The sequence below is a fragment of the Rhinolophus sinicus genome, linkage group LG07, assembly GCF_036562045.2.
Source record: "Rhinolophus sinicus isolate RSC01 linkage group LG07, ASM3656204v1, whole genome shotgun sequence".
NCBI lineage: Eukaryota > Metazoa > Chordata > Mammalia > Chiroptera > Rhinolophidae > Rhinolophus > Rhinolophus sinicus.
Genome location: NC_133757.1, coordinates 120,147,529 through 120,160,224, shown reverse-complemented (window position 1 = coordinate 120,160,224; position 12,696 = coordinate 120,147,529). Strand labels below are relative to the sequence as shown.

Below are 12,696 nucleotides of genomic sequence, written 5' to 3'. Positions count from 1 at the left end.
ACCTCTCTCTCTCTCACTCTCTCTGTTTTCAAAAATCAAAATATAATTCATATATCATAACATTCATGCTTTAAAAGCATACAATTCAGTGTTGTTGTTTTTATTATTATATTCCCAAAACATGCAACAATCACCACTATCACTGTCTCATTCCAGAACATTTTTATTGCTCCAGAAAGAAACTCTGTACCCATTAGTTGTCACTTCTCATTTCCCCAGCCTCCCACCTGCTGGCAGTCACTAATCTGCTTTCTCTGTGGATTCACGTATTCTGGACATTTCATATAAATGGAATCATATACGTGGCCTTTTGTGTCTGGCTTATTTCACTTAGCAAATATTCAGGGTTCATCCATGTTGTAGCATGTACAGAACTTTATTTTTCTATGACTAAATAATATTCCATTGTTTGGAAATAGGACATTTTATTTATCCATTTATCAGTTTATGGATATTTGAGTTGTTTCTACTTTTTTAACTATTATGAATAATATGCTGTGAACATTAACGTACAAGTATTTTTGTGGATATATGTTTACAGTTATTTTGGGTATATATCTAGGAGTGACATTGCGGGCTGATATAGTTATGCCATGTTTAACTTTTTGACAAACTGCAGCTATTTTCCAAAATGTACCATTTACATTCCCACTAGCAGTGTACAAAGGTTTCAATTTCACTGTGTTCTCATTATTATTTGTCCTATGGATGTGAAATGTATGTGAGTTTGATATGCCTTTCCCTAATGACTATGATGTTGAACATTTTTATGGGCTCATTGGCCATTTGTATATCATCTTTGGAGAAATAGCTATGAAATATTACTTGCCCGTTTTTAATTGGGTTGTCTTTGTTGTTGAATTATAGCTTGCTTAATTTTTAAATCTATATTATGTATGGCTCCAAAATTGTTTTTTTTCTTACCAAATTGCCTATTATCCCAACACTATCTGTTGAATTATTTTTCCCTTTCACATTAGTTTTTGCTGCCTCCTTTATCAATAGCTTATTCTTCTAAAATACATGAGAAGAAAACTTTAAAACTATACTAGCAAGCACAAAGCTTACTAAAACTTAAAGACTTGTTGGATTAAAACTTTCTTAATATACATGTTAGGTCTCCTTACCATGTTTGGTAAATGTAGTGCAATCCCAATTAAAATATTTAATCTAGGATTTAGGTCCAGGCAGCTGCGCTTCTCCGAGGCTGCCCGCTCTTGCTATCTTGAGAGTATACTATCCTTTTCTAAGAAATCTTCTTGCTTCGTTTAAAACAAACCAAAAAAGGAGTTCGGTCCATGAAAGTATCCTAAGATTATTTTGGGAAGAGCATGAGCATACAATCACATCGGGAATACCTGAAAAGGAAGAGTGATAAGTAAAAACTAGTTCAGTCATATATCAATGGGTCTTATAAAGCTGCAGCATGATCAACATAGCATGATATTGATTCAGAAATAAGAGATAGACTAATAAAACCTAATAAACGATTAAAAATATGTCAAAATTATGAAAATTTACTTCGTAATAAAGTAGCATTTTATATCATTTGCAAAAAATGTGGACTATTTAAAAAATGATATTGACACAATTGGCTAGAACTTGTCTTTAGGTAAAGCTGGATGTATATAGCATCGACAGACACGGTTTTTTGTTTCTGATTTTAATGAAAATATGTAGTGTTTTACTGCTCATTTAATTTTGACTGTTGGCGAGATAGATTTTTCTTTACTTAAAAGAAAAGAAAAACTATTTGATGGAAAAAAAGTTTAGGTATGAATATTAACAAATGCCTTTGCTATATATGTAAATGTCACATTTCTTCTTACTTAATGTGTTGACATGATTTATTATATCAATAGATTGCTTGAAAATGAGCCATTCTAAATATTTGATATCAACCCTTATGTGATTGCAGTAAATTATTTTTCACAATTTGTAAATTGTTCTTATGTTTCCTATTGTTAAATTTTTGTAGCTAGTATTTTATAATATTTGGAGTTACTGCATATCATTGTATACATGAGGTTTATTTATAGTTTACTTTGCCAACTAAACTGTATTAAAGGATATAGAAGGAAAAGGAATCTGTATGAATGGGAACCAGGCCTTTAGAAAGCAGAGTTGGGCAACAAGGATGCATAGTAGGCACTGAAAAAAAGTTTTTAATTGAATGGTGGTATAGAAAAACATCTGTGATAGATCAAGATATCTTAGTCTACATGTATTCATCTTGGTTTTGCTTTTCTTTTAGATTGAAGATCAGTCCGACTGTAAGATACTAGATGGACACTTTGTTTCTCCTATGTCCCACTATGTGCCTGATATCATGCCCATTGAATCTGTTATTGCAAGGTAAGCACTTTTATCCAGAAAGTTAAAGTAGTAAGTTGATTGTGTTCATTTAAAATTATAATATCAATGCCATATTATTTGAAATTACTTAACATTAACTACAGTAATTACTTAGCATTATTCCCATTACACATGGGGTGAGAGGAAAGTAAAATTAAAGAGCTTTAGTATGCATCTGAACTTAAGTTGTTACCAGCTTAAAATATATTGTTATAAATATAAGGTGTTTTGTATAAGTCTACTGGTAACCACAAAACTAAAATCTATAATATATGAACAAAAAAAGAAAGAATATAAGCATATCATTACATAATGCCATCAAATCACAAAGAGAAAAAGGTAAGACGGAAGAAACAAAAGACTTATAAAACAGCCAGAAAATAATTAACGAAATGGATGTAGTAACTCCATGGTTATCAATAATTTAAAATGTAAATGGACTAAAATCTCCAGTCAAAAGACATGGAATGGCTGGGATAAAAAAAAAAGAAGACCTAACTCTATGCTGGCTATAAGAGACTCATTTCAGATGTAAGAACATAAACAGAGTGACAGTGAAGGGATAGAAAAATATATTCCATACAATGGAAACAGAAGAAAGCAGAGGTTGCTAGACTTACATCATACAAAATATACTTTAAGATAAGATTGGGATAAGAGATAAAGGAGGACATGGACAAGAGGAAAGCACAAATAATCACAAAAATGTCCAGCTTTCTGCAGAAAACCTTTTTTTAATGTTTCCATTTCCCCCAAATCTTCAAAATATCAAGAAGCAGGACAATGTTGATTGTGCAAGACGAGGGAGAGTGTTGATATTGATAGTTTTCATTAGGAGATTGAAAATTAAGAGTTCGTTCCCATGAGCACAAAGCAGAAATAATCATTGAAACCATCCTAAATGTATTTATCTATGTTCTATTCAACAGTTTATTGGCAATAGATAACTAGTGATATTGTCACTTGCCCAAAGTAAGCTCAGAATTCCAGTTTATGTTACCTGAGAATGCAGCTACAGGTGTTTTCTAAAACTTAACCATATACATTTATGTTTTAATAAAATAAGAACATTTCATTATGCATTTTGAAAGTTGTGGTATTGAACAAGGTAAAAAATAATTACAATAAATTCTGTGTTTATATTGTAATTGAATATTTTACTATCCTACATAAAGCAAATTTGCAGTATCTCTGGTACCTTTAGGCAAACATTAATTAGTCAATTACAATTTGAATGTCAAAATTATGAATGATTTTTCTCCTATATAATTTAATTATGAAACTTCTAAGAATTGAAAGTTTGCATTAAAAGTTTTTTAAAGAGAATTCACTGATGTGTTTTATTTTAAACAGGTTCCAATTTATTGTGCCTAAAGAATGGAATAGCAAATACAGACCCGTATGCATTCATCTTGCTGGAACAGGAGATCATGTAAGACTTTATTGTAAATCTAATCTCTGATTTGACAGCATACTCCCCATTAACAGATGTGGTTATTGTATTTTTTATGTCTGTCATGTTTTCTTTCCTTAGCATTACTGGAGACGACGAACATTGATGGCTCGTCCTATGATTAAAGAAGCCCGGATGGCTTCTTTGTTGTTAGAAAACCCTTATTATATCCTTTTGTGATACCTAGAAATCTTTTATTTATTTATACAAATCATCAAAAGGAATGATAGATAGTAGCCGATTTTTCTAAATTAGTTAAATTTAGTAATCAGTTCAGAAAACACTTAAGAAGCAAGAATGAAGTAAAAAATTGTTTCATGCCTTAAAAAACAAAGTAAGGATTGTGCTTCTATTGTATAATAAAAATAAATTATACTTCTGTTTTCTGTCAGACTTATGCTGGATTTCAATATTAATAAGGTAAATGTTTGCTATTAAGGAAACCCTCATGTTTTAAATGCATTTTTACATTTAAGTATCAGTTGAGGTTTAGAACAGTTCTTAACTTAATTTTCACGATGACGTCAGACTATACGCAGAAGAAGAAACGAAACTGATGCACAGATATAAAGAAATGCTCAACAATGCTGGTAATAAGAGAAATGTAAAGTTAAAGCAACAATTACCAAAGATTAAAAAAAATAAAACAGTAACCATAAGGCTGTTGAGAAATGGACACTCTCATTACTGGTGACTGAATATCAGTTCAACCCTTTGGGAAAGCATTTTTACCATATTCATCAAGACCCTTAAAAAAAAATCTGACATCCCTTGACAGTGATTTTCATTCTGGGAAATTTATTCTAAGGATAAATTACTTAGGAAAGAGAAAAATGATAGAAAAGAGAAAAGTTATTTAGTTTTATTTATAATAATAGTAAAACATTAGAAATAGCTTAAATGTCCAACAATAGAAAAATGGTTGAGAAAACTGTGGTTCATAATATTGGAATATTATGCAACTGATTTTGTTACGTTTATTGCTTTACCACGTACTATCTGTATGACCTTGGACCTGTTACTTAACCTTTAGTACCACTTACTACCTGTATGACCTTGGACCTGTTACTTAATCTTTAGTACCTAATGGTAATGTGAACAATCCCTTAGGTTATTCAGCGTATTAAATAGTTAATACTGTCTAGAACAGTACCTGGTAAATAATAAGCATTTAGTAAAATTTAACAATTAGTTATTAAAAAGTTTACAGTAATATATGAAAACTATTTATAATGTAAAAACAGGGTATAAACCTATGGTATGACCTAGGTATGCAAAAAACCTAAAAACAAAATTTATTTAAAAAGCTGCAAAAGGAAAAATACTGGAAATACACCAAGATATTAATATAGTCTGTAGATAAAGTAGTTTTACTTCTAATAAGCCTTTCTGTATTCTCCAGGTTTTCTATAATAAACATACAAATATAAAAAAAATAAACTTTATTTTAAAATTAAGTTGAAGATTAAACAGCTATGAATATACTAAAAACACTAAATTGTACGCTTTAAATGGGTAAATTGTGTGGTATGTGATTATATCTCAGTAAAGCCATTTAAAAAAAGAAAAATAATAATTAAGTTGAAAAGCCTGAGAACTTCTAAACAGCACATTTGAGATAACTAGGAAACAGTTACTTTAGTATCAAATTGTCTTCAACTTCAGTTTTTTTGTTTAATGTGTTTTGAAATACAGAGTATATTTAATTATTTTAAAACTTTCTCTTTGACCCACATTCTTAAATGGCTGCAGGAAACCCAAGGACCAAATGTAAGTATATGTCCACCTTTGTTTTTGCAGTCTTTATACTGAATTTTCAGCAATATTAAAATTTTTGGTAGTCTTTGGTTAACCATTTATAAATTTAGTCTCCAAGTGTTATTGGGATACAATATTAGGAATGTTAACTTAAATTTTTATTTTAAGCTTTTTTCATTTTAAATATCTGATAAAGATACAAATATTTTAATTGGCTGTCAGTATATTTTATTTGTAAAACTTTAACTGAAGAAATGATAAAACATTTCCCTTTTTAAAGTATTTACTTGTGAAATTAAACACTCTTTTTATTCTTGCAATGCATAATGTAGGTAATCTGAAGGTAAACTTTCTCTTCCTGGTCTTATAAAATGCTGAACTTTGAAGGCATTTTTTTGCATTTCTGTAATCTACATTGTGTTTAATTTTGATTCATTCAATAAATATCTGACCCCAAACACTGGGAAGACAGCAACAAAAAGACTTCATTAGAGCTTCTTTTCTAGTGTGGGAGATAGATAAAAATAATAAGATAATTTCAGATATTTATTAATGCAGTGAAGAAAATAAACTGGGATAAAGAGTATAGAGAGTGGGTACAGGGTTGGAGCAATATTAGGTATGAGGACATGATATAATGAGAAGGAGCCACCAAGGTGAAGACCTGGAGGAAGGTCAGCCTCAGAGAAGAAAGAGTAAATGACAAGCCCAATGGAAGCACCAGGTGAGAGAGTCGTGCCAGTGAGATGAGAAAGGTAGGCAAGGACTAGATTAAGAAGAGCCACCGTGATTCAAACTTTAAGTACAGTGGGGAATCTCTGGAAGATTTTAAGCATAGGAGTGATCTTATTTATGTTTTCAAGGGCTTGTTTTAGCTTATTGGGGCAAGAGTAGCAGAATTCTTACCCCCAAAAGGGGCGAGAGAAATCAAATAGGAAGTTAGTGCAATAATGCTGGGGGAAGAAAGAGCAACTTTAAGGGGGTGGCAATGTAGATGCAACAAAGTTCTAATGGATTTGAGCTATAATTTAGAAGGTGAAAGATAAGACTTGTTGATAAATTGGATATTGTTGGTAGAAAATCAGAAGTTCTGACTTGGACATATTTGTGATGTTTGTTAGGCCTGCAAGTGGAGAAGTTACGTAAGGAATTTGGAAAGTGATGGAGGTAGAGTTAGTGTCTGTGTGGTCATGTCATAAAACAGGTATATAAATGAAAGTGGGGTGGGGCGGAGGCAAATCTGTAGCCTGTGATTAGGTAGATTTAGAATAAATTTTGTAAAACCTTGTGAGAAATTAAAAGTCCAGGCTAAATAGTTCAAGAATTCTTACTCTGGAATCAAGCTCTGAATTCAGAACTAGGTGTGTCATTTTTACCCTGTCTACAGGTGTTTAAAAACCAAAAAGAGTTTATTGTGTTGTAGTGAGGAGAAAAATTGTTTAATGGAAACACTCTTGACTTTGGCTTCATACATACATACATAAGTTAGCATTGTAACTTGTCATTTGCTAATTGTAGTACCTTGGCCAAACTATGAGTTACCTCATTTACATAGTGGGAATACTATATAATGTTTCCATTGCAGAATTATTGTAAGAATTTTAATGTTTATAAAATATCCTGTCACATTATGTACCCAAGAAATATAATAATGCTCCAATGTATTTGATTTTTCTAAAATAATTCATCATAAGAAAGAAATGGCTTGCAATTTAAATAATAATAAACAATTATTTTAATGTCATCTTAACCCTGTTTTCATCAAAAGTGGTTAAATAATTTGAGACTGGGTCCATAGTTATATTGACCTCACATCAGTAACTTCTGTATAAAAGAACAAACTGAAGTGGACCTGAGAATTCAAACTTCCATACCCGGTCAAAATGAATAATCGGGAATTATGTGATCATAAGTAGAAAATTGGAATGAGGACAGGAAACAAACAGAAGGGTAAAAGGGCTCTTTTTGGATGAAGCATGAGCGTGATCTATTTTGACATAAGATAGCATAGTTTCCATAAAGAGAAACCCTGCCTTACGGGCTTAGAGTTCTGAGAGGATGTGGTGGGACAGTGGGCGAGAATTCTGTTGTTAACTTGGCATTTAGGTGCCACCTGGATGTTTGCATATAATTATTCTACGTAGACATAAATAACCATTGATAAAATGAATTTTTGTACAGTGTAACAAGATTTTATCCAGTAGCCAATTATGTATGTTTTTATATTAATTAAATTTTGAAAAACAGATTCTAACTTGGTCACTTTAGTAATAAAATAATATTGTTTCTTACTAATATATAACAATGGTTCTGGAATCTAAAAACGTGTTTAAGTACTTCCTATAAGGAAAAGTACTTTCATATAAAAGCAGTTTCTAAAAACAAAAATTTCCAGTTGAATTGGTCTTTCTTTAAATTAAAACATGTATTTTTATAAAAATTTATTTTTCCAATATTGTATTATATTTATAACTTAAGTATTTTTGTGACAACAAGCAACGAACTTAAGATTATGGTAATACATGAGCCTAGTATTAGGTTAAATCTTTCACATTGCTTTTTAAAAAATGTTATGCTTTAAGTTCTATTGTATTAAGTCCTTTCAAAGGACTTAGATCAATAGTGGTAACTTAACTAAAAATTTGCAATATAGAAATATTATTTTCCCACAAATATTTTAACAGCTTTTTTAAAGTGCCATCAAATAAATAAGATTTTCTTTTCCGAACTTCAAAATAGTTAAATAGTTGAAATTCAATAAAGATTATATGCTTTTGAGCAGATATAACTTGTAAAACTAAGTTTTAGGTGATTAATACTATGTCAAACAGTATTAGTATAGTAGCACTCTAATTCCATCAACTTAGTCCATTGTTTTACTTAGCAATCTGGTCCTTTAAAAGAAAACCTTGGGGAGCACTTGAGATCTTGCTCCCCGTTTCATGTAGTCGTTTGCCTCAAATAAATTCATAAAAATTCAAAAACAGAAAAACTTGAAGTCTGTCTGCCTACTATAAATTTGCATATGTTAATAAAACGTAAATACATAAAATAATTTTCTTTTTTGTTTTGTGAGGCTAGGAGGTCCAGCTTGAAAAACGTGTCTGACCTATTTGTGATGGGAGGAGCTCTTGTTTTAGAATCTGCAGCTCTCTTGCACTGGCTAGAGAGGGAGGGTTACGGACCTCTAGGAATGACCGGAATATCCATGGGAGGACACGTAAGCCTTTCATTCAACTGATTTTTAATTGTGATTATGTTTATAAGATCTAGGGAATCTAGTTATTTTAAAATTTCATTTTAGGTATAGAATTAGTTTTAGTTTTGGTGAAAGCAGAAACAGATTCTAAAATTTCATTCCAGTTATGAATTAATATTATTCTTTTGTACGATTAAACATTGATTGTACTTACTCCACAGGTCTATCTCGGGTATTAGATTCAATGTTTTATTAAATGTTGATTATAAACTTAACAGAAGGTTCACATATAAATGTCTCATTTTTGGTAAAAATGGCTAATTTGGAAAATACTTTTCATTTATCTCTTATCTCTATCCCTAGTACCACCAGCCTATTTTACTTTCGTCTTCTAGAGTGTACTCAAACAGCCTCCTAATTGGTTTCTCTGTCTCTAGTCTTTTCTCTTATTCATCTTTTTCTTAACAGTTGTTCTCCACACCGTCCGTAGTGATCTTCCTAAATCTGATCTCTGCTCTTCTGCTTAAAACCTGCCGCAGGCTTGTTGTTGCACCCGGCTCTAGCTAGGCCGGTGCTGGCATCCTTCCAGTGCCCCGTCCACGTCCTTTCACCCAGCTGAATAACAGCTTGCTCCTCTGGTTCTAATTTAGAGCTTACTTCCTGTGAGAAGCTCTTCCTGACTCCTAGCCCTACTTACTCCAGACTATACTTCACCTCTCCTTATTGTACTTCACAGTACTGTGATTAGTACTTTTTTAGCAATCTGTTTGCTCCATGAAGCAGTAGATTCAGTGAGAGCCAGGAATATGCTCTGGTTCATTACCTGGACATATTAGTCACTGAGTACCTTAGAAAAATATAGTTTGTTGTAAGTCATTTCAATTATAAATTTAAGTTCAAAAATTTACTCAAAGCAATTACCAAAGAGTGAACCTGATAATATTAGCTTCAAAAACTTAACTCAAATTCAAAACAACTACTACCAGACAGCAAAACTGAAGGGTGAAAAAGGATTTGTTTTCCTACCTACTAGTGTTTCCATTGTTATAATATAGGTTGGGGCTTTACAATTGCACCTGGACCGCTTACTGCCTCTTAGCTGGTTTTTCCCACCTCAGATCTCATCCTCTCTAACCAATCCCATAAAAGACTGTCATTTAGCTTCCTTGAATCACTTCTTGAAAATGCCACTTGTTTGCTCAGGCCTCTACTAGTTCCCCAGTATCTACAGAAAAAGGGACCTGTCATCTGATCCTGATCATCTTTCCAGCCCTACCTATCTCCCTGGCCCACTGGCCACCTGTGCCCCAGCGACCAGCCAAGCTGAAGTCTGCTGGCTATTCCCGTAGCAGACTCTGCTTTCTCACCATCTTGCCTTTGATCATACTGTCGTCTTTATATGGAAAACAACACCCCATCTTTCATTTTCCCTTCTCTAAACACACACATTACATATTTTACATCAGTTATATATTCTGCTTTGTAGTTTACCACATTCTTGGCACCTTTCCATCAACTTCAAGGATCTGAGATTTTATAGTTGTCATTTTGCTGTACCTGAGCAAGTCACTCAGGTAATGTGTGCTTTGCCTGCTGCCCAGCCTCTGCATCTCTGCATGTTTGCTCTATATTTACCAGTAGAAAAGCTCTCTGGGAAGGGTCTTGAGGTTACTTAAAATTTTCTAATATACTTTATTGCTTTCTAAGGGGGAAGTTATAGGTCATTGTTGAATTTATAATTTGGGAAATTTGAAGAGGTTGCTAGACATTCTCAGGAGTGTTTAGAGACTTTGTGTTCATGTTTTATCTCACCAACTATTACACAGAATGCTTGTTAATATTAAATATTTTTTATTTTAATGACTAGAAAGTTTAAACAAAAGCTCTCTAACTGACTCTGTTAACGTATTACAGATGGCTTCCTTAGCGGTATCCAATTGGCCTAAGCCCATGCCATTGATTCCATGTCTCTCTTGGTCCACAGCTTCTGGGGTCTTCACTACGGTAATTGAATTGTAATTAATATTTAGATAGCTATATATGATTAAAGGTAATTGTTTGGGGGCTCCCAAAATCACCCCCAGGTTTGGTGATTCACTAAAAGGAATCACAGGACTCAGCATGTGGTCGTACGCATGACTAAGACTTTTTACAGCAAAAGGATACAGTACAGAATCAGCAAAGGGAAAAGGTGCACAGGGCAAAGTCCAGGGGACGCCAGGCCCAAGCTTCCAGTGGACTCTCCCAGGATGTGTGTGATTCCTCCAGCAGTGAGCTGTGACAGTCCATTAGTGCAGCTCGCTTGGGGCCTAGGAGTCCAGGGTTTTCCTCAGGCGTCAGTCACTTAGGCACCCTCTGCCTAGCATGTGCCAAAATTCCAGAAGGAAAGCAGGTGTTCACCAGAAACTACATTGTTTGTACAAGCACCTTGGGCCCAGAGACCCACTTTATCCTTTAAGAAGTTTTATATCAGGGTAAAGAACTGTTTATTAGTCAGGTTCCCAGACTCCAGTCAAGGTCCAACCTTACAAGCAGGCCTTTCTAAAGATAGGAAATCTTGAGCTTGCTGTTCTCTTATCTGCACAGTAATAATAAAAATTTGGGAAAAAATGCTCTATGGTGTGATTTGCTCTTAATTTAGTTTGTTATTTCAGGGCGTGCTGAGTAAATCAATTAATTGGAAGGAGTTGGAAAAGCAGTATTATACAGAGACAGTTTATGAGGAAGAAATTATTCACATGCTTGAATATTGTGGAGTAAGTATTTTTAATTTCTGTATAACATTGGGGGGAAAGTTGATTGTGTTTAATGATTCAAATTTTTAAGAAGAATTGTAATTTCTTAAAAAGCAGTCCTATTTTTTACTTTTTAAAATAAAATACAAATATAAAAAATAATGAAATACAGATATGCTAAGAAAATGTATGGCTTACTACATATTTCTTTTAAGTGTCTTTTAATCTGTAAGTTCCCTTCCATCCCTTTCTTAACCTTAAAATTTGTCTATTGAGAAACTTGGGCTATTTACCTGTAGAGTTCCTCACAGTCTAGATTTTTCTGATTGCATCCTCATGGTCCAGTTTAGCATGTTCCTCCATGCTCTGTGATGCCTGAAGATTGGTAACTAGGTCTGGAGGCTTAATTAAACTCAGTTTTTATTCCTTTGTTAACAGTATGGGAAGCATATAATATCTGGTTGTCTCTTTTTTGTGGTATAAGCCTCCATTAATGCTTACTGCCTGCAGTTAATTTTTTGAGGGTTACAAAATTCTGATATTCTAATCCTTTCGTTACTTTTTCATTTATTACTTTGAGTACTTTCATAAAAAAGTACTTCTCTCATCATTATTTGCTTACCTAGTAGTTTATATAGTAAAGGCAGGAAAAATGTTTGATTCTTTCCCTTAATTTGCCACTTTTCAGGATAATGAATTGGTTCCCTATTACACCCCTAAGTGACCAATTCTATTTATGAATTTTTTTCTTTTCATAAATTTAAAAATTTCCAACAGTCACTTTAAAAGTTACTAAGAATAACAACAAAAAAATCTCAGAAAGAAAAGGTGTTTTTCGGGCTGGCCCGGTGGCTCAGGTGGTTGGAGCGCTATGCTTGTAATGCCGAGGTCGCCAGTTCGATTCCCACATGGGCCAGTGAGCTGCACCCTCTACAGCTAAGATTGTGAAGGACGGCTCTCCCTGAAACTGGGCTGCCATGAGCAGCCAGAGGTTGGCGTGGACTGCTGTGAACTGCGATGAGTGGCCGATGGACGACTGGCAACTGACTGCCTCAGCTGGGGGCGGGGGGAGCACAAGGCTCATACCAGCATGGGGACACAACTAGACTGAGAAACAATGGCTTGAACCGGAGTGGGGGGGGGGGGGCTGAAGAAAGCGGGGGAAGAAAAGGGATCTTTCTACTACCGTGTTTCCC

The 12,696-nt window shown here is 33.6% G+C and overlaps 1 protein-coding gene across 6 annotated transcripts in view; it reads left to right on the top strand.

Annotated features, from left to right (window-relative positions):
• ABHD18 (abhydrolase domain containing 18) overlaps positions 1-12,696 on the top strand; it is a 39,526-nt gene that overhangs the window by 17,446 nt on the left and 9,384 nt on the right. For 5 of the 6 annotated variants that reach the window (XM_074338539.1, XM_074338536.1, XM_074338537.1 and 2 more), the window contains 7 exons: positions 2,255-2,355; positions 3,709-3,787; positions 3,890-3,976; positions 5,553-5,578; positions 8,648-8,786; positions 10,680-10,769; positions 11,420-11,521. In XM_074338539.1, coding sequence (XP_074194640.1) covers positions 2,255-2,355; positions 3,709-3,787; positions 3,890-3,976; positions 5,553-5,578; positions 8,648-8,786; positions 10,680-10,769; positions 11,420-11,521 — 624 coding nt within the window. Of the gene's footprint in view, positions 1-2,254; positions 2,356-3,708; positions 3,788-3,889; positions 3,977-4,342; positions 4,399-5,552; positions 5,579-8,647; positions 8,787-10,679; positions 10,770-11,419; positions 11,522-12,696 lie in introns of those variants that run through there. The other variant, XM_074338540.1, reaches the window with a different exon arrangement.